We start from the raw sequence: 26,552 nt of genomic DNA, 5'->3' as shown, positions 1-26,552 counted from the left end.
AATAATAATAATAATTACACAGAGATTGTATAATGCGGTGCCTGTTGCGTGAGCGGCTACTGGCTAGCAGCTAGCTCTCAAGCTAGTTCATGATATAGGCTGACAAGAACTTTTCAAAGGCAGTTTTAAATGTTAAAACGACACTGAAAACTCAGATTCTAAAAGTGTGACCGTTGCATTACTTATTGATCAATGTTGATCAAACCAGTCTTGATCAAATGTGGCGCTTTGGCAGGCAAAATCGCTACGATGGTTAAATCACCTTGTCCCATATTCACTGTTTGTAGAGAAAAAAAAAAGCGTTTTAAATTTAACTTTGAAAATAATGAAATATGTTATTTTCTAATCTCTATTCATAGTTACTAAATGAAGCAAAAAAAAAAAGTATTTCATCCGAATATTCCATTCAATAGAATTTTCACCAGGACATCTGAATACCAAAATATTCAATAGCTTCCTCCCACAAAACATTTGAAAACATGCTTGTTTATTTTAATTGAACCCGTGTCTCACGCTAGCATATGTGGTTGTCTGTCATACGCGCCCTGCAATTGGCTGTCTCCCATTTGTCAGCTGGGATGGAATCCAGATAAATGAGGAAAATGGCTGAATGAAATATTACCACCATCCTACATTCCAGATCTGTTGGCAACATACAACAAAGTTACCCTCAAGTGTCACTTTTGTGTAAACCTATTTTTGCAGTACATGTGCACAAAATCCACTACGGGTGGAACACAACACGACATGTTTTACCACGGGGAGTCACAAGACCTGATTTACTTTAATGCGTTTTCCTTGTAGCGATGTTGTTCTCTAACCTCTACAGTATGCAAATTACTATGTAGTGTGAATAGTTAACATACTGTATGTATGACATGGAGAGAAAGGTGAGCAGAGTGTTTTAATGACACATTGTTGCATCTGTTTGGCAGTAAAGTTAATAATCCGCGACCACCGTGCTAATTACAGCACTATACTGGATTTTGCAGTACATTAATTCATAAAGCCATCCACCCATGGACAATATCATGTCTATACAGATGATTTAATAATCTTGCGAGAATGAACAACATCAAGAAATCATGATCATATTCTTCACATTAATGTCATGTTATATGCGAGAGATGTATTTTTAGTGAGAGATTTTATCCAATCTGAATTCAGCTAGCTCGTGTTGCCAGGCAGATTTCACGCACTGTTCGGCCGAAGCCTTCAGATACAATCGTGTGGGCGCTTTTACAGTTGATAGACAGTGTGATAGCCAATCAGATCACGAGTTGGTGACAGTGAACTCTTCGCGCTGGCCTTACGCCGAACGTGATGAACTCGTCTTGTGATTGGATACTCACTTGTGCGGGCAGCGCTATGCGGAATCAACACACCCGGAAGTCGTAACTGGGGAGCGTTTGAAAATCTAAAATATATTCTTGTATTTTTTTAAACTCCAATGGCCGAAGGAGGGATTTAATTGCAGCTACTCCTGCGAGGCGATTTTCAAGACGGATTTTTCAAGAGAAGCTCCGTGTGTTTCTGTATATTATTTCTCCAGCTGTGGTGTCAAAAATGTTGATAATATGAGGGGGGATTTATTCCAACTGGACAAAGTAAGGCTTCACTGACGTGTGAAATGCACACCCGCCACTATAACCAACAAATGCAGAACTGTGAGGCAAATGTGCTAAGAAATCATCCACCAAGCTGCAAAATCAATACATATCCATCAATATATGTTCCCTCTGAAGGCTCACGTCCCAAATGCACTAGTTGACTTTGTTGATTCTAATATTTACATTGTGCATTGTGCTTGTGTTCCGAATGAAATTCTCACAATTAAGTATTTGTCATTTTTCACCACAAATGCAAAATGCAGACGGTCCCTGCTAGAATGACCGTTGAACTGGAAGTAGACGCTTTTGGTATTAAAATGGAAGCTTTTAAAGTCACGCTTTGGTGTGTTGCTGTAAACGGCTTTTAGGCACGCGTGTGAGCAGCTGTCACTCGTGACAGCGCTCCACGCGGCAGCTTGACGGCGGAAACAAACGACAACCGCGAGTGAGCGTTCGCCGCCGCCCCCGGGCTGCCGCGAGTCGAACCACAAACTCGTCCAAAATCCCACGCAGCCCGCTATTGACCCACACGCACGATGGCGTGCGCTCGCTGAGAGACGACAGCGGGAGGGGAGGCGGCCGCGTTTGTTACTATGGCGGCGTCGCTGCTCTCCGAGAGCGACATCAGGCACCGGTCCATGGCAGAGGAGGACCCGAACGGCAACGAGCACGGGGCGGCCGCACGCAGCGCGGCGCCCCGCTGGGGACCGCAGCACGCCGGAGCCCGGCAGCTGGCTCGGCTCTACTCTCCCGGTGAGCATCGACGAGTCGAGTCAATCATCGTCTATTGCTGTGTGCCGTTGTCATCACTGCTTATGTATGAGGAGAGGAGAGGCCTCACAGTAGTGCATCGTGGTCACAATCTGGAGAACCGTTGGTGCATTTAAGGGCTGTGTACTGGTACGATTATGTTTTGCATCAGTAAGACAATTTGACACACATATATCTACTAGTGAGGTGAAACTGCACCAGTTGACGTCATCGATGTTACTACTACTGGTGAACTAAAATTTTGTTTGCATAAAAAATGTAGTCAAAAATTGTTTAGGGCGACATAATTCCCATTCCGATTAACATTTGCTATTCACCAGGGAATGTTGTAGTGGACGGACGTTTGTAGTCGACTTCACCGATTTTTATTGATTTATTTTTGTAATTTTCCCCTCCCGAGCCCTAGTTTGGATGGCTTCAAAAGGCAGGCAAGTTTGGCATGGGCTTCAGTGAATGGGAATGTACAGTTAACTTGCTCTCTCTGTGTTGACTTACTTACGCATCGTGAGTTGTGGCTACCAGGATCTTGTCAACTAATGATTTATTTCCTTTCCATTTGTTCAATAGAGTTCCCGAAAATGCACCTGTGATAGTGTCTATCTTTGATCTCTTGCGGAGGCATTACAATGTGTTAATTTTAGGCTGTGTGGGCTAGTTAATATCAATACGTTACTTTTTGTGGTACACATTACAGTTTAGGTTAAGTGTGAAACGATCGTAAACGGCATCGTATTCATATTTGTTTACCCGGAAAGCCTGATAAATTATTGACCTTTACGTTAGTGTACACTGGTCCAAATAGAAGCATAAGGGGATGTTAACATCATCATGTTGTGGACATGTTAGGACACAAAGACCACCAAAGCTTTTCCCCCTTCCGTCCCAGCATTTGGCTGGCCCTCACTTGACTCACTTGAACTCAAAATGATCGTCTGATGTGACCGCTCACTTGTGACCTTTTAAGACTCAATGTCATTGAACATCTGTCGCTGTGACGCCGCTCACCAAAACAAACTCTTAAGCTGCTCATTCCGCTCACCTTCCCCATTAAGAGAATTGGCTCGTCACTTCTGCTTCCACTGATGACTTCCTGATCTGCCCTGCACATGATTAAACTTTATACTGATCATCATGCATTAGTGCAGACACAAGCACATACTACTGATGATCAGATGATCACAAGAAATTGCCTGCAATTTATGAGACTGAAATTAGCCAAATTGCATATTGGCTGACAAGCTACAAAGCTTCTCGCAAACCGTTGTATGGACTAGTGTTGCATGGTAAATCGAAATTTAATTGTGATTTCGATTTTGCCTTGTGTCGATCTTTAAAATGTTATAATCGAAGAAAAACGATTAATGTGTGTTGTGAAAGTACCCTGAATGTACCATGTTGCTTTCGTACAAGTGTGCAGCGTATGTGATTCTGCCGTCCATGAGTGTGCTTTACGTTATTAAATCACAACTTTGTTGGAGTTTACTGTGAGAGTAATCAAGCAACAAAATAATTATAGATTGTATATTTAAGTACAAACATGCTTCATTTTTAAAACATTGCTCGCATTGTGTGACCCGATTCAAATGCTAATGTTAATTAGCATTAATTTAGGGAGTGATAGTCCTTTAAATAACGATATTCGCATGAAAAATGCTGTGGAAACACACACACGCACACCCCCCCACACACACACACAGGTGAGGGTCAAACTGGTGAGACTCAGAGTCACAAATTATTTCCAATTTGTGAAAAACGAGGTATATTTATAGAGTTCGATCTCAACGTTCTTCTGTTCTTATTCGCGTGTCCTCCATCGATGCAGGGCGCCACACTGCCCCTTAGAGGCCAACGTGTGCACAACAGGAACAGCCGTTTTTTTTTTGTTTAGAATTGTTTTTTTTTAAATTGCTATCATTTTAGTTTATTATTATTTTACTTTCTTACGACTTAATTTTCTTGTCATTGAGTTTTCAAGGATTCAAGGACTTCTCCTTTGCTGAAAATTCAAGAATGCAAAGATCCAAGTGTTTTGTTTTTTTTTTCTTTTTTTGGGCCGTATCGACACACATTTCCACATCACATGGCACGAAATACAATCCCAGATATCCCAGGTTGTCCCAGTAAATCCCAAAACGAAAATAAAAGACATCAGGCTAATACTTTTTCAAGATGTGGATGTGGTCGAATGAAAATCCAAGAGGCTTGAATTTTACAAGGTCATTTTGTACTTCACAAAAAGACAAATTGGCATGCGGCTGTGATGATGGTTATGAGTAGTTGAGTTTTAGGAGTTGAATAAATGCCAAGATTTGAAATCAATCATTAATTGTTTTAATAATCGTGATTTCAATCTCAATCAAAATAATCATGATTTTTTTTTTTTCTTCTTCAGAATTGTCTAGCCCTAGTATGAATTTATAAGCAGCCAAATGTGCGAGCGTCTCTGCTTCATGGCTCCTCTTGTTCGCACAATGAATACATTTCCAAGTCATTTGATTCAATTAACTCTAAGCTTGGTTATTGGCACAGCTATTTTTGCTAATTAATTAAATAAATATTAATGGGTTTTTTTCAGTACGTCAGAAATAGAAATAACGATGTCTCCCCTTGTTTTAATTTTGCAAATTTTAACACCCATGCAAAGTTGTTTAATACTTGTATAAACTGTAACACAGTAAAATGTTAACATTGTTCTAATGGTGCCGTCCCAACTTGTATGCGATTGTCCTAAAAGCTGCATGTTTGCTCTGGCACCGAGCGTTTTGATGCTTAAGAGGATCACGCATGCATTTGGGGTCCCGGCACTTTATCCCCTCTCACTTAGCGGCCGCTTAGTTAGCACTCTGAGCCCAAATGTTAAAAATAATCCCTACCAAGCCAACATGTGGAGCGCTTCCTGACACAACAAATACGCTCCATTGAAAAATGTGACTGCTAATGGTTTGTATGTGATCGGGAACATATTGAAGTGAAACATAATCACAGTCATTTAATCTATGACGTTGTTAATCTTCCAGACATTTCGACTTATTAAAAGAAAATGACTTAATAGATGAAAGTTACACTGCCTGCAACTCGAGCGTGAAACGTGTGAGTGTTAAAAGTGGAGCGGATTGTGACAACCCTGACTATGACTGATAATAATAATAATTATTTTTTTTTTTAGATAGATGTGCATAGACACAAAGGAAATAGTAATTAAAATAGTCACAAAATTCCTCATGGCGGTAATTATAGATGCTATAATTACTATAAACTATTTATGACGTAAATAAATTATTTGCTCCATTTTCTGCATTTGCTTTCTTAATAGAGGTTGCGGATTTATATTTATTTTTTTCTTATTTTTTGGGGGGTTTAAATGTGGAAATGCGATTGGGCAGATACTCAGTGCAGGGGTCGAATTATACGAGTACGTTACAGGACTGTGAGCGACAGTGCCTTGAAATTGTATAATCAAAACTTTATCAAAATTAATGTAATATGTAAATGATATTAGAAGTGCAATGTTTAATCAACAACTAATTATGAAATTAATCTTCAATTATTTTTGACAATTGATTCCTCCTTTAGAGGCAAGGCAGCTATAGTTATACACTGTAGCGCTTTTCACACACAAGTTAACTCAATGCGCTTTGCAAAATTAGAAGTAGATTTACAAACGAGAGTTAGCGACATTTAAAAGCAAAGGAACAAAAAAAAAGAAGCTTACTAAAATTACGAACAGGAATGTACAGTATGAAAACATGATATTAGTGAATATGATTTTAAAAATGCTTTTAGAGACCTGCTGAAGCGGACCAAACCCGTAACTGAATCATAATTATTTTACATTTGCACACTTTTAGGCAACATGTGGATATTTTTGTTCTGAAACGTTTTGGTTTTCAATTACAACGCATGGTAAAATCCATATTTTCCAAGCTTTAATGGGTCAAAATTGAAAACCAAAATATAAATTGTCAAAAACCTATTGTGCTAGGAAAAAAAGTAAAATAAATTTAGGGGCACGTTACACTGTTGACCAGTGTAATCGACAGATGAATCACTAATTAAAACACATGAAAAAAAAAGCCCTAAATGATAAACAATTAATTATGTCACGATTTCTCGAAAATCGATTCAATATTGATTTAAACTGCTTAAGATATGCAGCGATTTGGAAAAAATAAAATAAATAAACAAATCAATTTGCAAAGCCATGTTAACCATAGCCCCTCTCTCATGTCTGTGCTGTAAGCCGGGTCGTCTGTGATGTAAAACAGAAGCGTTGATAATAGTTGGTAATTGAGTTTCATCGATAACCCGTGTTAGCGTTAGCAACCGAACCTGGAAAAGCATTTCACAAAATTACATACAGTGATGTAATCCTGTTCTGTTTTATATGTAATGTTTGGAAATTGTTGTCAGTACTTGAAAAGACCAAAAACAATACAAATGTTGAATATTTTGTGTGTGAAATGAACAACGTTGTAAGCGGCAGTCAAATGTTCATGTTTGGAGCAGGTCGAGTCAAAAAGACGTATTTGTTTTGGAGCTTGCTGCCAAAGGGCCCAGCAGGCCAGAGGCAGAGGATGCGCTCGTCCACCCTAACAATGCCACCAGGACATTTTCAGGCAAACTTAAAAGTAAAAATGCTTCCCACATGCTGACAAGTGTCTGTTAAAGACAACTAAACAGGCCCAATTTCAAATGCCAAAGAGTCCATTTAAGGCAGCGCCACACTGTTATGCGCTCAGATGTTTGGCTCCGTCTCGCCACTGGCGGGAGGTAAATCTAAATAGCAGTTTGCCTTGTTAGACTTTGGACAAGTTAGATGAGGCGGCCGAGACGCTCCATCGAGCCAAACGCCGCCTCATTACGGCACAGCCTGGATGGACAAACAGCTGGAGACGTCTCCGTTTGTCTCTGCCGCTTTGCTCCTTCGCCTCGTCCCCTCCCTGAAGCCCCCCTCCCCCTCCCTCTCCTGCGTCCTCCTGAGGAGCTGAAGAGTCACGCGCGATCCGCCCCCTCCTCCTCGGGTGCTTCATTGTGCCCTAAGGCGCACAATAGCCATGTGTGCTGTTATACATTTTGTAAATCGAATAAAGATGTCAGTCCGTATGGAAAAAACAAAATGCAAGTGTGAAGGCAACAGGTGGCGCGCTAACCTCCAGCATCCATCATCCATTTTAGCCAATCAGAATACTGAATTAATACCCAGAAAAGACATAGTGAAAAATTGTGATTATTTTTTTTTTTTTCTTCTCTCTCCCTTTATAAAGCAGTTTTGCGATGATTAGCGTCAGTCGTTTCCCTCCCAAGCTCTCTCTAACCCACGGAAAACATATTTGGCTTTTGATGATGTATAGGTCACATATTGCAAAAAATCCGATATGTAGCCAATCTAGATATGGGCAAAAAAAAATTGCCTGCAGTCTGAACGTAGCCTAAATACAAAAAGCACCAAGCAGTGCCTCAACCTCCAACTACTTGCGCGAGGTGACGTGATCGGCGCAGTCCAGCGGCTGTTTGGGACGTCCCGGCGGTTGATTCTCCATCTCGCTATTGAGTGTGTTTTATTTTGGTGCAAAATGCAAATTTGGCCTCTCAAACTGCAATCCGAAGCCGCTTATTTTGCGCCTTCAGTAAAGTACAGTTAGATGTTTTTATATATATATATATATATATATATATATATATATATATATTTTTTTTTTTTTTTTAATATTAAATATTTTAATATTAAATATTTTTAAAAAAGTATTTCACTTAAATAATTTCTTTTAGCTTTATTTTTTTTCAATTATACAAAAGAAATAAATTACCTTTTCTACTTTTAATTTATTGAATATTAGGTTTGCCCAAATTAGAATTTGACAAATGTTGTTCAAAAAGCATCAGAGGATAAAACTTGGCTTGTAAACTTTTTTTTTTTTTTTTGTACACTTACTACAGATCCTTTCGTACACCGTTGGCTTTTTATATTTCATATTAACAGTTGTTGACTTATTTTTACAATCTCAGTAATTGTTGCTATTTAATACCTTATTTTTCTTTGCATACTCATTTATGCTGATTACTTAAAACACAGTGATTTTGATTAATTTAAGGAATCAAATTCAGTATGTGTGCATGAGTGTGTGTTTGAGTGAATTATTGTCAGCATCGCCCAGGAAACCCCTCAAAAAGCATCCCTGGCATTAACTAGCACAGTTATTGTCTTACATCTTTTACAAACAATTCCCCTGGCAGGAAGTTGGAAACAATGACTGTTTTTATTTTGGATGTAAAAAAACGGGTTTCAATAAGTCGGAACATTTGGTAGGAATGCAAATGCTGCTTTTGAGAGACAGCCTTTCTCGGAATCACACACTGCAGTGTGAACTATACAATAGCACACACGTTGGCTTGAGGCGAGCCTTCGAGCTACCATTCTGCTGTTGACCTTGACCGTGTGTGTATGCAATTATTATGATGAGGGCCACAGATGAATATGGTGCTCGCCGAAAGCCACCGGGGATGACAGGATGCCGTCCAACACACACACACATGGTTGGATCCGTCCATCCTTTTTTGTGTGTGTGTGCGCGTGTGTGTGTGTGTGTGTGTGTGTGTCTCCACAGGGGCGAGAGGCTGGAGGAGGGCCTACTTACACTCACTCTCATGTGGCTTAAAAAGTGTGTGTGTGTGTTGGTGAATCTCATTTGCCACATTCCTCTCTTTGTTGCTGTTGAATCTATAGGGTAATAGATTTATTAAGTTTGTCTGGCACAAACGTGTGTATGTGTGTGTGTGTGTTGTTTCTTCTTCTCTTCTATGTGTACTTTGTATTCATGTTGGTTTTGTGTGTACGCCAATAAGAGTGTGTGTGTATGTCCCAAGTTCTGGGGTCCGTCGAGATCACATGAAAGGAATGAGGCCTGTGACTGATCCACTCCTCCTGAACAAGGGAATTTACCCCCCCCCCAATCCTCTGTGCACCCCCCCCTCACCCCTCTCACCCTGATACTGTCTGTCTCCCCCATCTCCCTATGCCTCATCCATTCTCTCCAAGCATGTGACCCACTTTTACCACCCACAACAACCCCCCCACACACACACACTCGCTCCACGTCCCATCTGAAGACGGTCTACCGAGAACAAACCAGGGACACACAAAGAGCGACGCCGGATAAAAACAGTAGCGCAGCCGTCAGTGTTGTGTTTTGTCGTCCTTTTGTGGTGTGCATCCTAATAGTCTTCACTCTCCGTCCTTCTATGAATGTTGATGGTTTTTTTTTTTTCCCAAAGAAGATGATAATGAGAGGTTACTTATGTCTCTTTCGTGTTGCACAGTCCCTACTTGGCTCTATTGATGCTTTTCCACTGAAGAAAACAGGTGCTATTTCTGGTATCTGGTCAGCCAGCAGTTCCAGGTGTCACCGAAAGATTAGCATGTGAGCGGAAGGCTTGAGATGGAATTTTTGGTAGCGCTAAGTCAGCAAGATAGTAAGATGGTAAGCCATGTAAGATTTTATGAATAAGTAAAAAAAAAAAATTAAAAAAAAAACACATCTCAGGTGAACAAGGAGCCAATGCAAGGTTGATAGATTTTTGTACAAATTGCTAGCTTTTAGTAGCAATTTGGGAAATCGGATCGATTCCGTTCGAATGTGTACCTCAAAGTGATCCAGGAGAATGTAAACAACAAAAATGGCTGATTTCCGATTTTCTTTTTGATTTTTTTTGGTTGCCTAAAACATATTTTAACCTCCAGCAAACCGTCCTGTATAATTTGCTTTATTGATTTTAAGGAATATCTTGTCTCATTAGGATTTTCACACATCTTCACGCAGTCAGTTCAAAAAGGTATGTCAATTAACTAAATTAATATAATGCTCAATAAATAGAGATAAATATGTCGATAATGTTGTAAATAAATAAATAATACCATTCACAGTCCTCATGGGGGTTGCCAATGTCGGGGTCGGGTTTTTTTCCCCTCCAACTCTGCAACTCGGACCTGACTTTCCATTGCGTCAACTTGGACTACGTTCACTCTCCAGCATGTGATGCCCAATTCAGATTTTTTTCCTTGTAATCTTCTAAACTTTTAATCATTCACATCGTTCAAACAAATGTGACTTTGAATTGTCTCCTTGGGATGACTTGCAAATTTGAATCCTTGTGTAGATGTCAGTCCTACACACATTTTTGGCAATTTCAAGGACTCTTCTTAATAGGGCTGGGCGATAAACCGAAGATTTACCGTTACCGAAATATATATTGCATTAATACTGTAATATTATAATATTACAGTGACCGACATAAGTTTGCCCTTGTCGGTAAATTCGGTGTCTAAAAAAAGAAAAAGAAGTCTTTTCTCTCTGCGGCGATGTTCATGCCTCTTTAAGACGGCGACAGCGCATCTAGTCACGTGACTCATGCGCTGGAGAAGAATGTAAACAGAAGACGCGTTCGTTGCTGGCGATTCAAATCCTAAAGCGGCTGACACGGCTGCAGACGAAGTAACGTTAGTTGAAATTGTTCCTGTCTCGCTTTGGAAATGTTTTGGTTTCCTTAAAGACGATGTTTGAGCAAAAGAACATGAACTACAAAGTGCGTCGTAAGCACCTGAAACAGCGCGTCCAACCTTTTCTTTTTCACCACCCACAACACAACCATGCTGTTGACTTGGAGCTTGTGCTAAAAGTTCAAAGTGAGAAGCAAGGTTCGACAAGTGACAACAGCCCTTAACGGAGGCGACACCATACGAGAGAACGTCTCAGAGGTGGACACGATAGCCGAGCACATAGCTAAAGATTTAGCTCCTCTGGTTACAGTGGAGCGCACAGGATTGAAACGCCTCATGAACGTAGCGGACAAGAGGTACGAAAATATTTGTTGCAAACCGTACTTCCCGATATGGACAACATCGGGACGGGAGCGGAGACATGTCAAGCATTTTGCATCCACATCCGACTTGTGGTCGAGTCGCAACATGGATCCCTGTTTGAGCCTGAATGTGCACTACATAGACGACAAGTGGCGACCGCGCACCGGAGTACTCGAGACGGCATTTTCCTGATGAAGCAGACTTGTTTATTTGCCATTGGCACTCCATTGACATTTTTTTCATTTTATTAAACATTTTGTTTACAGGCGACTAGCTCCTTTGCACATGGCATTATTTATATTGTTTACAAGATACCTTTACCCAAATCTAGGCCTTTGCAAATGGCATTACAGCATCTCGGCACAATATATTTGCAGAAAAAGATTTTTTGAGAGGTACCCTTTTTCTCCTGTTCTTTGTGACATTGTTCAAGTCATGCTAAGCAAGCTATTTGAAATGTTTATTCAAATGATTTTTGTACTTTTATTTTTCATTGAAAGTAATGTGTACCAGTTGGTCAATAAAAAAAAGCAGTTAATATGCATTTCCTGCATTTATTTTGATTTTGGTCCTCAGGGGGAATTTATCGCGCATTTATCGTTATCGAGGTAAAAGTGCCCAATTTATCGCGATATTGATTTTAGGTCATATCGCCCAGCCCTACTTCTTAACCAAATCGTTTGCCTTCATCTTGTTATCACCAGTCACCGTTTTCTGCTCCTTCACCCGCCATTGCTTTTGACACAGACCCACTATTAAAGGCCTGGCACTCGATTCACTACTTTTTGGCCAGAAGCAACAAGCTTCTTTCACTGCGGTGCCATATGCTGGATCCGCAGTGGTATTGACCAAACCCACCCCGAGATCCCGATCATGTTCCGGCCGGTGGTCTGACTTTTATAGAAAAAGCACATTTTAATGACTCCGCTCTTCTTTGGACATTATTAAATTCGGAGGCGCGGAATAAATCGCATTAAAGCTAATAAAGCAGCGCTTGTATGTCTGTATGAGCTCCTGATTGGACGTTTGTTTCCTCGCACAACATATGTTAGTCATTGTGGTCTCATAAAAAAAAAGTACACTACTTCAGGGAGCCTGTGTAGCACAGAGCTCCACCAAAGGCTTAAAAAAAAAAGTGATTTTTACACATTTCTAAATGTGATGGCGTTGTGTTTGGCCCCGACTTCACCTCTTCTTCAAATTAACACCAGCAAGCAGCCTCTTCTTCTTTGGTCTAATTCTCCCCATATGATCGCGTTCAAGTGTGTTCACGTGTTCCCTGCATTAGTATTCCGTATGTGTTGGCTGCCTGCTGGCCGCCACTCATTCCCCAGACAGCAAATCAGGCGCGTTGATTAATTTCAGCCTATTAGCACCCCTCGTTCCCCTGCCGTGGCCCCGCCCAGGTTAAATTGCCGCGCACGCCCACGTGCACGCTCTGAAGTAGGGGGGGGGGGGCTGCAGGGTGAGCGATGGCGGAGGGGTCACCACGGAGGCTTGTTGTCAGAACAATATTAATGAGGGCGCCTGTGTGTGTGTGTCTGTGCGTGTGTGAAGGGGGAGGCTCTAATTTTTGTGTTTTCGTGCCAACTTTGGTGGAGATTGTGTGTTCAAATTCAAATTTTTCAGTTGACGTGCCAGTTGTAATTGACGTTGCGCGAATGTATTTTTGTGTGTGCTAATTTGAGGTGTCGCATGTCTTGTCTCTCTAAGCATTTGTATTTTTTTTTTTTCCACATGTGCATTTAAAGGCTGTTTTTCGTGCGTCTGTCCGTAGCCGTGTGTGTGATATCCAGCAAAGCCACGGCCTGAGGGACATGAGCTTATGTGTGTATGTGCATGCGTTTTGTGTGTGTGTGTGTATGTGTGTGTATACACCCTCAGTGGAGGCCTGTCCTAGTTTCCTTCCCCTCACCAGGGAGCCAGAGGATCCAAGGACTGACGCACATCACCTGACAGCCGCCCCTCTGCTCCACGACCCTACACTGTGCGCTTGCGTGTGCGTGCGCTTCCCTGATGGAGTGTTTGAATGTGTGTTTATGTCACGAGACATGAGTGTGTGCTAAAGTGATGTGAGAGCGAGTTAGGGAATCCGTCAGATGGAGTGTCATTGTGTGTGAGCCTTTTTAAACATTGCATTTTGTTGTATTTAGCCCATAAAACGAGTGTGTGGCGCCTGTTTCCAGAATAGGCATGGGCATGTTCTATCATGCTTTTGTCACATGATTAATCGAAAAATTTCGGTGTAGATGATATGACTCAATATGTTTCAGAAAATAGATTAGTTTGGTGGTGGCCAACCATTTTTTTTTTTTTTTTGATGCGCACCCGTTCATACAAATGGCGGCATATCTTTACGATGGGGCGTCATACGTGCTTTCGTTATTCATTTCGCTAGCTAATATTAGAGTAATGCGACCGAAACTGTTAGCATCTTGACATGTGCCAACAGCTAGTTTTGTTTTGTTTTATTTATTTATTTTGTTGTATTTTTGTTTCCAACTGTGCGGCCCGGTCCAAAGTGGCCGGTGGCCCGGTACCGGTCTGCAACCCGGTGTTTGGAGACCACTTGACCGTTGCAACTGTTTCACTTCCGATACAATACAAATCTTGATCTGATTTGGTATCAGCACAAGTCATATACTAGAAAATGCTTCAATGAAGTGATACTCTTCAGAGAACAAGACTCAAAAATTGTAGCTATGAGAAAAAAAATAGTATTAACCAACCATGAACCTTCGAAAACACGCTAACCACTATTTTGCTGATACGATTCATTCGCCGAAGCCGAAATCCGTTTCCATTCACAATCTATCACTTCTTGTTACACACAAGCACAAACTGTCGCTCTTTAAATGTGCCAGACGACCCCCCCCTTTTACATCCAACGACCGCTCTCTTCGCTGATTGAAGTTAAAGCCATGGAGATCGCAACTTAAAATCTCCATTCGAACAATTCTTCGGTCTCTCTCCAACTTTGGTAACATTTCCAGAAGGTGAAGGGTCACGTTTGACAATTCGTTGAAATATCCATAATCACATCTCATAAATCTCCCGTGACCACTTTGCTGCATCCTTTATGAGCCGCATATTAATAGCCACTCTGGTCTATAGGCACGCCAGCTCGGAGGTCTGTGCGCTTTATTCAAAAACTGCCATTAATATCTTATAGGCTGCTAATGCTGTCATAAAGGCGGATCGGAGCACATTAAAGTTTCACGAAGAAGAGCGAAGGAGACGCAAGTGTAAGAGAACTTTTCAAACAGAAGGCCGATTTTCTGTTTTGTTTGTACACCAGCGGAACACAATTGGCTGTGCGCGGTCACGTGATCTGACAGCGCCAAAGAAAGAAATGATGGAAGTATCATGAAAGGACGAGAACCTATTCGTATATTTTATGAGCTCAAGCTCAGCACTGTGTGTGTTTTCAATAATTTACTATCACTAAGTGTGTGTCCCTCGCTTCTAAAAGTGCTGATCGGTGAGTTTCGAATAAAAGAAAGGTTGGTTCCGTCTTGGAATTAATATTGCTTGACCTCTCTGATGAGGCCAACGTCCCACTTGAAACGGCACACGTGCGTGCGTGCGTCCAAGCGGGGCTCAGTGCTTCGTCAGCGTTGGTGTTTCACACATCAGAGGTCGTGACCCCACAGCTCTGAGTACACCTGTCTTCATCTGACTGATTATATATTAAAACCCTGAACACACGTAACACGCACGCGCACGCTTGTGACCCGCCGGTTGGTGAAAATCTCAACTTTTTTGTGTCTCCGCTCAGATAATAGTTTGAATCGTGTTTATCGTGTGTGTTCTCAGGTAAACGTGTCCAGGAGTGGGTGTGTGTGATCGTGTGCCTCGTCCTCTTCGTCATCAACTTCACTTTTCTGATCCTGCATTTCTCCACCCTACACGTCTACAAGATCATCCTGGGGATTGGTGAGTTGGCAGATATATTTTTGTGTTACTGAAATGACCAAATATTTCTTGAAAAAAAACAAACCAAAAAAAAACGCAAATGGGTCCCTTTCGTTGTATATTTAGTCATTTGGACTCAATAGGGTTGTTGCTGTGTACTGCTAGCATGTGCTAGCTAACTTCGCTTATTAGCCAAATCGGAGATCTTTAACTATGGTTCAAACACACCAAGAAGTAAACTAAATAAATGAAAATAAAATCAAAAGAATTCAAAACTCCTCATTTTTTTTTTCAATTACTTTTACTTCCAGGCACAATACTTTGTCTCTTTTATTTTACTCTTTGGATTCTATATTGTTTATGGAACAACCTTTCTTTCTTTTCAATCTTTTAGGTGGTACAAAATATATCAAAGTTATTATTATTATCAATAGTATTTTTTAAAACTTTGGAAGTTTGTACTAGTTTTAACTTTGTACTAAACTCTTCAAGAACTGAATTGAAAGTCTTGGCACTACTTTTGATTTCCAAACTGACAAAATCAAAACAGACATAACTCGCTACCTTGGCCAGTTTGTGTCAAAAATGGCCGCTAAGGTCAAGCCGTTCCTTTCACAACGGCGCTTAGAAACAGTAATCCCTGCCTTTGTTACATCTAGGCTAGATTACTGTCATGTAATTTATTTTGGAGTCAGACAGTCCTCCCTCAAGCATCTCCAGTTGGTCTAAAAATGATGCTACTCGCCTCCTAAACGGAGCTTGGTCGAGGGAGGACATAACTCGAATGCTGGCCTCTCTTTACTGTCTCCCAGTGCATTTTAGAGTTCATTTTACGATACTTCTATTTGTCTTGAAATCTTTAAATGGCCTCACTCCAGCGTTCCTCTCGGAGCTCCTCACCTGCCCGATGCCTCAGGTCTCAGGACCAAATCCTGCTGGAGGTGCCGAGGACTAAGCGGAGCCTCAGAGGGGATCGTGCCTTTTCTGTTGCCGATCCATCCCTCTGGAATGAGCGTCCATTAAATGTTAGGCATGGCCCCTCTATGTCCACTTTTAAAACTCCTTGGAAGAGACATCATTTTTATTCTTTGGCTTTCGACCCAACTTTGACTGTTTTTAGTGCGTTTGTGTGATGGATTAAACAAATACTCCTGAAACTGTTCTGCTGTTTTCTGGTGTCTACTGTATATGTGTTGGTCTCATTCATTTATGTTTTAATTTCCTGAATTTGTTGTTGTCGGTATTTTATGTTATACAGTAAATAAATAAAGTTGTATTGTATTATTACTTTTATTGTTATTACTATGTTGTTATTATGTATTTATTTGTATTTATGTTGTAGTGCTGGGAATCCTGACTGCAGACTTTGCATCGGGGATGGTACACTGGACGGCGGATACTTGGGGATCTGTCGACATCCCTTTTATTGGCAAGGTGAGCTCACACACAAAAATTCATCAACTCTGTGATAGTGTTAAAAAAAAATGTTCCAAGTTTGTCACTTTTTAGCTGCAGATACGTGCCCCCAATTGTCATCTGTTGTCCTGTTAATATCAAGGTAATCATAATTGTCATGTTGACACGGCAGGTGTGTGTCAGTGTGGCATTATACATGCCCGCACATACCAGCACACTCTATCGTGGGCACGCTACATTACACTTGATGCTCATTTTCAAACAGCGACATGGTTGCATCCCCGCAGCCAATTAGCGTAAAGGTTATTGTCATTACAGCCAATTAGAATGCATGTGATCAGATGCAGCATGTAGATTTGTTGTGATTAATGGGATGAGAGTTCCATGTGTTATGAAATATTCATAAATAATTACGCGCTTGTCTGTGTGTGCGTTCCGAGACCTGAAGCATCCTAATTATACAAGGAGCCATCATTCCTGTCAAAGCCTTAATTAATCTGTGTATGATTAATGTTGTCTTATGTTTATATTTGATTAGTATGTTAAAACAGGAGCGACAGGCATTCAGTATAACGTACGCACTTGACACTGTTGTTATCAAATCAGCTATATTTTTTTAAACATTGCATACATTACAAGGTTGTGGTTTGGGGAAAAAAAAATAATCTCACTTTTTTTTTTTTTATTACAAATAAGGAGATTTTTATTTATGTGCAAGACGTTTTGGTGTGTTTGTGTGCTGGATGAAACAAATACACTTTAAATGTTAGAGGGAACTGTGGTTTTGAAAAGGAAGCAAATTTGAATGTAGTTTTGAAATTGAACAGTTTGAAATAAGAACTCGCAAAGAAAAGAAGATTCTTGAATCCAATAAAAGTGAGACCCCCTGCTTCCCGCTTGCTGTCAATGCATAAGAGCACAAGAATTAAAACTAAAACTGTTACAATAAAAATGTTGGGACATGAATCAGGTATATATTTTTATTTAAAAAAAAATTGCAGTATGAAATATGTATGCAAAAACAATTTACAAAAATTACCTGTAATTTTGCACTTACAAAACTTAATAAAAATTGAACAAAAATCAATTGTGTGTTGTGTTAAAATTGATTATGATGGTGAAAGTTGGCCAGAGGAAGATATTGATTTCGTTAACATTATATCCTACAGGGGACATCAAAACAACATCCTCGTGAAAGTGCTTGTTCGATTTCCCAAATTCCACGTTATTGCTCATCACTCTGTTTTCCAAGACATGAGCCGCTCTGCTTTTTAATACCGTCACTGTTACCCGTCATGACCCATATATGGCAAACGGCACTCCCGAGGCAACTCACAGTATTTAAAGGTGTCTTTATGTGCTTATCTGATGACAGATTTAAATAGCAGAATCAATTTTAGTTTGAGAATTAGCTTCTGGTTCAGCATAAGTGTACATTGAAAAGTAGATTTTGAGCCCAAAAAGGTTAGACAAAATATAAAATGATGTAACTGGTTATTATTATAACATTAATTGTTTTAATCAGATTTCCTCGCTCAAGGCGATGTGAGTTTGAGGCTTATTTTTGATGAGTGCTTTTGTGGGCTTTGGGAATGCCACTGGGCCCAAAAAACCTGCAGCAGTGCCACATTTGCATGCATACAAAAAAATACAAATGGGGAAAAAAAAAAAAGACTTTCACTGTAGTTGGTTTTGCATCCCTGTGTGTTTGGTGGAGGAGGATAAAGATGTCCTGTTTACCTATTTAAAGCGTTTTTGAATATGAAAGGCAAGCAGGCCAGAGAACACCTGAGGCTAATAGCGCTAGCTTACAGAGCCTGCTGAGCCTTTCAAACGCATTGTTACTTTGTGTTTAGAACATCATCTTCTCAGCGTTATTCCTGCAGATGTACAAATGACTGTGTACAGGGGGGTCCTCGCTTGATGGTACCGACATGCAACCTTTTGAGGTTACTAAAGGCGTGCAATTAACTCATTTGCCAGTATTCGTCGTCACGCGGCACATCATCTTTGTTATTTTCACCCTGTATGGTATTTCCTCTTACAAGGGAAATATCAGTCAATTTTGGTTATCACAAATTTGTTTTGTTGATCATGGGCCCCTAGAATCCTTCTCCTTTTTCCCCCCCATTTCCTCCCCGCCCACCCCTGGGTGTGGCCTAATCAACAAACGATACCTGATTGGCCGGGTGTCTCCCACACCACCTCCCAGGAAGGCATTTGTTGAAATGAGGGCGTAAGAAAACACAGGTGTGTCTAATTAGATGAATCAAGGCTCTGTGGCCCTCATTAGCCTCATTAGTAACACCTGTGCTGTCAGCTGCCACAACAAAATGGCTGCTCCTTTTGTATGGTCTGTTGTCAACAGTGCTTTCAGTAAAAAAAAAAAAAAAAAAGTGACGGTACTCCCAGCATTCTACTGTTGCCGGGTAAATTAGGCGGTGAGTAGCAGCAACTCAATAAGTCACTGTAAAAAGTCCCTGCTACGCTAGAAGCTAAAAACCAGAAGTGCTGGTGCGTACCGGCCCAACGCATTTGATTCAGTTCGCCACACTTAACATAATGTAAAACGAAAGAGAGAGAAAAAAAAACAAGGTTTAAAAAGAAGACAGAAGGATTTTCTCCGTACTGTTTTGGGAAACGTGGAAGTTCAATTTAACAATTTAAATGTGAAAACTACTTTGTTAAAATGTGAAGCTTTTCCCATTGTAATGTTAAAAGGCCAAGCTTACCATTTAAAAACATTAAAACGTGATTTACAACATATCACGTTAATACGTGATGTTGAGTTTTTTTTCTTTTTTCCAGGTGTGTCAGCAATACCCTTCCGTTTACTGAGTGTCATCGGTCAGAGCTTTGTGCTTGTAAGGGAAAACAAGTGAGAGCAACACAAAAGAAAAAAAATAGAAAGATTTGGGCACGAAAAGTGCAATGAAATTACAGTAGGAAGGTCGCGAGAGAGAAGGGGGTGTAAGGGGGCGGCAGGGCGTGTCTGTGCTAGCAGTGGGATGGCGCTGGTTGCCGGGCCGATAGGCGATGTGAGCCGGTGATTAGCGGATGTCTTGCGAGGCGGGCCTTTAAACGGTGTGGGATTAGAGGACACGCAGTGACCGGTGGCCCGCCGTTAACCGGCAGCGAGGATGCCGCCCCTCTCGGCACGACCTCCGCCGCTTCGCCGGCCTTTCATGTGGCTGTGGGCTGCGGCAGGCAGGAAGACGAGGGCGATGGGAGAGGAGATAAAGACGGGCGGTAGGGAGAGAGAGAGCTTCTAATTGTCAAGATACCAGTGGTGACGAGCAACAAAGTTGCCAAATAGGCGGGCGCCGTTGTGCGAACATGCGACAATAATGAGTTTTCCCGCTGACGTCTCCGCGGCTGCGCGTATCGTTAAGATACACACCTTCCCTTTTGGCTTTCTTCACACTTGTAAATAAATTATCTTTACTCTCAGTGTGATTGTTTGAGCTGCTTTTTGTCCCCTGTGTGCGTCTGAGATGCAGATTCTTTTATTTGTCCTCCCTCATGCTCTCACAGTGCACACGTGCAGTATTGTGTGCTGGGAAGTGCACACTTTGGTATGTGTATGGCTTGTCCAAGGGTCATTTATGTGTATGAGTGCATTTGTGCAAGTTGACTGCTGTTCTGTGGTTTATTAAGATGCTGGATGTGAGCTTTGGGGTTGCACCAGCTGCTGAGCGCCACTGACTTTTTCTCTTAGTGTACATTTGTGTGTGCTGCTGTGCTGTCGTTGAAATTATTTTCTTTTCTCAATATGTGCTGTTATTTAAAGTTTAAGGAAAAAAAGTGCATTCGTTCTCCTAATTGGGGTACATTAAAAAAATAAACTGAGTGGGATGGCTTTATTTTTTTGGTGTGTGATTGATCTCAGTCCACACAGCCACTAAATTCTCATTAGGGCAGGTTATCATTCCCTTGGAAATGGTGGAAAATATTGAAAAACAACAGCTTCACATCTTGCCATATTTAAGAAAACAATTCTAAGTTCTTTACGTTTTGACAGAAGTATAACGTTGTGTTCTGTGTCTGCAGGCATTTATTCGGCCGTTCAGGGAGCACCACATTGACCCCACCGCCATCACTCGCCACGACTTCATTGAAACCAATGGAGACAACTGTATGATCCCCATCTTACCACTGGCACACATGGCCTACAAGTTCGTCACTTACACACCAGGTAACACACACACACGCACCCCCCCCCCCCCCCCCCCACACACACACACACAAATCTGAGATTACTCAGTGAGAGGCACGCACAGCACCAAAAGAACACTGAAATGTTCTCAAATGCAACATCAATCAATTAAGACTAGACGTGTATGTGAATGTGCTGGATTACAAATGCACGCAATCGTACTTGGATGGATTTCCAATATTCTGATTTAGTTAGATGAGAGAGATAATGAAACAGGATGGCGATCCATCCCTCTGCACACCTCCATCCTAACAAATATTTAGTGAATACATCACAGCGAGTTAATTAAAACTGATTATTATTACCTTTCAAAGTAGTTTTTTTTTTGGCCTGTTATGTTTTTTGTCTCATCTCTTATATTGGGTCTTTTTAGTTTGCGCAAGTAAACTGGGATTATCTAAAAACTTGAAAGTTGCCTCAGCAGGGTCATTGGTCCTAGTGACTTTGAGCAAGTTGACGTGTCGCCATGTTCTCGAGGCAGCGCATCTTACGCAGGCGGCGGAAGTAACGAAAGAAATGTTGGAGTGTACTGCCCGACGGTGGCGAGGGTGGGTGTGGAGGAAGAAAACGAACCATGGAAAGAGCACAACCTAGTATTGAGCAGGCTGCCGTGTAGAGCGAAAAGGTCACTGACAGGCCCTGAGGTGGAGAACGTCAGTTAGTGAGGTAAAAGTATTTGCATCGGATTCATTTTTCCTCAAAAAACAGCTGTGGTCCTAACAATTTTATGGTGTGCCAAATCTATGCTTATTGATGTTGACAGCAAGAAAGTGCAAATTGTACAAAGCGATCAGAACACATTAGTCTTAAAGGCTTTAAAGGCCACTCATCTTTAGAATAGATTTTCAAATTCAGCTACTGGTCTATAAATCACTTAATGGATTAGGTCCTGAATACTTTAAATAAGTGCTCATGAAATGTAAACCCAATAGGATTCTGAGATCAACAGACTTGGGTCAATTCGTGGAGCCTAGTGTTCAAAACAAACCTGGTGCATCGGCTTTTAGCTGTTGTGCCGCATGCAAATAAGATGGATCGATGCAAAGAACTGAAGTTAGCCCAAACTGTCGATGCTTTTAAATCTAGGTTAAAAATCACCCCCCACCCCTCATACCTATTATTATGGTCTTTTAGAAAAAATGTATAAATCATTTCTCCACCTCCACATCATGTACTTGTGCTGCATGTTCCTTCAGTAATGTTGGTAAACTTCTTTTCATTTCTCTACTTTGCTTTTAAATGTCTTAAATTCTTCAGGATTTTTTTTTCTTAAATTTGTTTGCCTCTGAATGTTGTATTACACACTCTGTAATGTTTATTACAGGAGTTCCTGTATAAACTGAAAAATGTCTGACAAATTTGCTTCCCTGTGAATCACTGAACAATTTTTTTTTTTTTTTTTGCATGGAGTCTCCCACTCATGGCACGTGTTACACTGGCCGGTTGGATCGTACAAAATTCATTGCCTATTTATTCTGACTTTGTAATTTGTACTGTGAGGAGACTGGGACCAGAATGAACAATGTTCCTAACTTGTGCTTTAAGAGGACCCGAGGTAAAAGTTGCAAAGGTCGTCCATCCTCAAGGGGGTCTGGCAAACAATGAAGAGTAAGAGGAGAGAAGATTATAGGTAGAAAACCAGAGGCCCACTTGTAGGTCACTTCAACACGGTGGGTCAAGAAGGAAGGTGACATCTCTTCCTTTTCTGTCTGCTCTTGACGGGGTCACGGTTCAGAGAGTTCAGGGAGACACAAGGGTGAGTGGGAGGGTACGCCGGTCGTGTCGCGGCGAGGTTAACGTCTGAGCGTATCGTGTCAAACTCCTCGCGGTGGCAAGCGGTCACCAGACAAAGACGGAGGACAGGTGAGAAGGTGAGCTGACATATCCAGCTGACATATGTCTGCACTTGAGCGAAGGGTCAAGAAAGCGAAAGACTGCTAAGAGGCAGACAAACAAGTTTTAGATGGGGTCAAACAAAACCGTCGGGCGGCATTTGGATAGAAAATAAACTTCCAATCATTCCTCCATCATCCATTTCATCTGAGAAACAGAAAATTCTTCGTAATAAATAATAGGTAAATAACACGATATTTTTTTGTGTATTCCAGTCCATTTAAGCTTACTTTTGTCATCTTCGGTGGTCAATGTTTAAACGTACGTTACGTCCTCGTCAACTGCAACACTGCAAATGCCCCAAGTTGTGTCATGTGGTACGCTTGTCCTCTGCTCATCTCTCCCCTGCTGCCACGTCTTCTTGTCGCGTTCCTCACCCCCCTCCCTCGATTCCTTCATCTCGACGAGGCTCCCGCCAGCGTTCTCTCTGTGGGAGTGCTTCGCCTTTGTGTGGGCCCTCATCACATCACAAAAAAAAAAAAGATTGTCTTTTAATCTCTACGTCTTTGCGCAATCGCTCTCACGTTACCTTTCAGAGGCCTTGGCGGCGTCCTATCCTTGGGACTGCTACGTCTTCGCCCTGGCCGTTTTCGTCACGTTGACCAACCAGATTCACAAGTGGAGTCACTCCTACTTCGGGCTCCCGCGCTGGGTCACGCTGCTGCAGGACTGGCATGTGGTGTTGCCACGGAAACACCACCGCATCCACCACGTCTCGCCACACGAGACGTACTACTGTATCACTTCAGGTAAGACGCTCTCACTTGCTTCAATATACTTAACTTTATTTATAAAGAATCTGATAACAGTTTATCAATAAGGACAAAGTTGTAATTGCTTTAGCTCAATTTGGTTTTTTTTAACACAAGTTGTTGTGCAAACCAGCTCATTCTCCATGTCGCCACCATCACAAACTGAGCTAATTATTTAAAACCAAAAAAATTGCATCTCATGAAATTATTTTTGTGTCAAAGTATTGGAGGTTTACTAAAACTGGAATCTTTGACAAGATCTTGCAATCTCACTCTTTTTTTTTTTTTAGGTATGTGTGTGAACTGGTACGCTTGATCAAATCTCGTCTGGCAAGTTATACTGCGGTTGTCGACCGCGGTGCATTTCTGTTTCTACAGAGTCAAGTCAGGATTTTGAATTTTAAAATGTAAAAATTGGAGAAAGGATCAGGTACAGCTAAGAAAAAACACATGCGCCAAATTTGGTAAATCAACGTCCATCCCTGTGTGAAAGCAACGAAAGGTCAAGTCGTGTCAATAGCATCAGATTCAAGACTGTGTGCGGCCATTTTACATGACTTCACTTAAAAAGTCTGACAAAATGGCGCTGGCTTTGAAATGACTCCAGCAAAATGTCGTTTGTGTGTGTCTGAGTCTTGAGAGACGTTGGGCCTGTATTCGAGCCACATTTGCGCACGTGGGTGAGAAGGGAGAGGCAAAGCAGCAGGATACACGAGGGGGGTTGAGCTTGTACGTCACCCCGGCGCCCCTGTGGACGCCAGATGTGCGTGAGCGAGCCGAGGGGGGTGTCACGGGGAAAAGTGTGTGTTTGTAGATGCACGCACTGGCCTGCATCTGCATACTTGAGCATCTGCGCGCAAGCTCTTTTTTGTGACCTCTTCACGCTTTCTAACCTGTGTGTGTGCCTGTGTGGGTTGGTGGCAGTCCAGCACCCACAGGGGACAGTGACAGCCCCCCCCCCCCCGCCACCCCCCCACCGACACCACCTCCGTCTCCCTCAGCATAGCAGCCCGGGCTGAGCTCAGATTCCACTGGGGCTCGCCTAGCTGCCTTTGTGTTTGCCACTGGCTGACAATCCCCATGTATATTTAATGCTAACCTGCTGTCTGTTCTAACAAATAGGACTTCACAGGCAGAGGGAGCAAGAGTGGAGGATGAGGAAGGGTGGGAAGCAGGGATTTGGAAGGGGGAAATGAGGAGTGTGTTGGTGAAAGGCAGAGACGGGCGTGGAAGGAGAGATGCAGAGCAGCGGAGTGAAATCAAACAAAACTTCTGGCTGCTTTGCGGTCTTCCTAGCAGAGGGCGGGTCACCGAAGGGACACGATGCACGCATCCCCGGAGCCATAGCATGCACCCTTTGCAAACACATCAAGGGTGCTGGCCATCTTACGAGGGTAGCGAGAGTACACACGGCCCCGGCTTGGTTTTGCCCGTATGTGACGTCCATCCATCCATTGAAGCCGCTTCTCCTCACAAGGGTCGCGGGGGTGCTGGAGCCGATCCCAGCTGTCTTCGGGCAGTAGGCGGGGTACACCCTGGACTGGTTGCCAGCCAATCGCAGGGCACACAAAGACAAAACAACCATGACAAAGGGCAGACTTGTTATAATGTGACAGAAAAACCCATTTCGGGGTATTCAGACTCCCATAACTTCCGAACAACCCTCTTCACAGACCTCCCAGAGGGACACGGTCTCTTTCTCCAATTCCACAAAACACTAGTTGGGTGCACATTCGAAGACCCTGCCAAAGGTCCTGAGCTGGGTCCACTGTTCCAGGCCGGGACGAAAGGCTCTAGCTCAAGTGACCCGAATGAAAATAAGTGCGATAGAAAATGAAGGTATGGAGAAACATTTGGTAGGAATTGGCCTTCTGATTGTATTTTGCTGATGAGTTTCACTTTTTTAATTTATCAACTGAGATAAACTAAATAAACATTTCCCTGATATTGTCATTTCCTGAGATGAGGACCTGGCAACGCTTCCAAAATGTAAACACAGCAATGAGGATTTGCACATGTTTGTGTGCATCTGTGAGTTTGCGGTGCGGGTGAGGACTGATGAGGACACTCGATGGACATTAAGGTCACTAATGAGAGGTGAAGCCATGTGAAATGAAAGATGATCTCAGCTTGTCTGAAGTGTAAAAGAGAGGCGGAGATTCACTTTGCCATTGCGAGGGAGCGCCTGCCCTTTGCGTGCAAGACGTTACTTATTGAATGCGTAATATTTTGTTGCCTGTGATGGCCGAAGCCTGCTGCGATTGGCTCCAGTTCACACACGACCTTAATGAGGATGAGATCTGTCAAAAATACCCCCCCCCCCTTTTTTTAAGAGGGGAGGGGGGGGTTTATATATTCAAGATGAGTTTTCTTATCACATACCTTTGGTCTGATGTTTCGTTCACCCAGGTTGGTGTAACTATCCACTGGACCAACTGGGCTTCTGGAGGCACATGGAACATCTGATCAAGCGACTGACTGGTCAAAAGCCTCGATGTGATGACCTGGCCTGGGCCAAGAAGACTGACTGAGGGATGTGTGGACAGACGGAAAGGAGGTTGGAGACATGGAGATGACGTATTCAAAGGAAAGCACACTTACACAATGTACATTTGACTCATGTTTCAGTGCTCTTGCATTTGCTAGAACCTGTTTGCAAAAAAAAAAAAAAAAAGAAGTTCTGTAATTTCTGTAAAATTGTAGTCTACCAAGCTTTGTGCAAAAAGAAAAAAAAATCCAAACGCCAACTTTGGTTAAAGTGGTAAAAAAGCAAAAGCTTGTGTCGTGGGAGGCCAGTTTAACCAATCAGGTGAGCGGGTGTTGGGGCGTATCTGGAGGTTGGGCTCTCCAGGGGTGATACCATGTTGCCTAACACACACTCAGACGTATTTATGAGTAAAATAAGGAATAATGCCTCTTACTATATTTACGCACAAGATAGTACAAGTCTGGAACCTCTTAAGATGATAAGAATAATCACTCCTCACAAGTGAATATTTTGTTGGAATAGGAACAAGGTCATCGGAATTCCTAAATGAAAATGTATAAATGGAGTTTCATAACCTGCATTATTAATAATAGATTAATTAATAAATATTAATAAAAACACACACAAAATTCCA

The 26,552-nt window shown here is 41.9% G+C and overlaps 1 protein-coding gene across 1 annotated transcript; it reads left to right on the top strand.

Moving 5' to 3' along the window:
- The first annotated feature begins 1,913 nt into the window (after positions 1-1,913).
- On the top strand, positions 1,914-26,552 carry peds1a (plasmanylethanolamine desaturase 1a). Its single transcript, XM_088299372.1, has 6 exons — positions 1,914-2,363; positions 15,055-15,174; positions 16,496-16,587; positions 20,620-20,764; positions 23,215-23,427; positions 25,840-26,552. Exons 1-6 carry the CDS (start codon positions 2,204-2,206, stop codon positions 25,959-25,961), a joined length of 852 nt encoding a protein of 283 aa, XP_088155498.1. The 5' UTR covers positions 1,914-2,203; the 3' UTR covers positions 25,962-26,552.

This window comes from Idiotropiscis lumnitzeri, chromosome 6, assembly GCF_059441095.1.
Source record: "Idiotropiscis lumnitzeri isolate Australia: NSW breed Sydney's pygmy pipehorse chromosome 6, RoL_Ilum_1.0, whole genome shotgun sequence".
In the NCBI taxonomy this organism is placed as follows: Eukaryota; Metazoa; Chordata; class Actinopteri; order Syngnathiformes; family Syngnathidae; genus Idiotropiscis; species Idiotropiscis lumnitzeri.
This window is presented reverse-complemented; position numbering and strand designations above follow the sequence as displayed.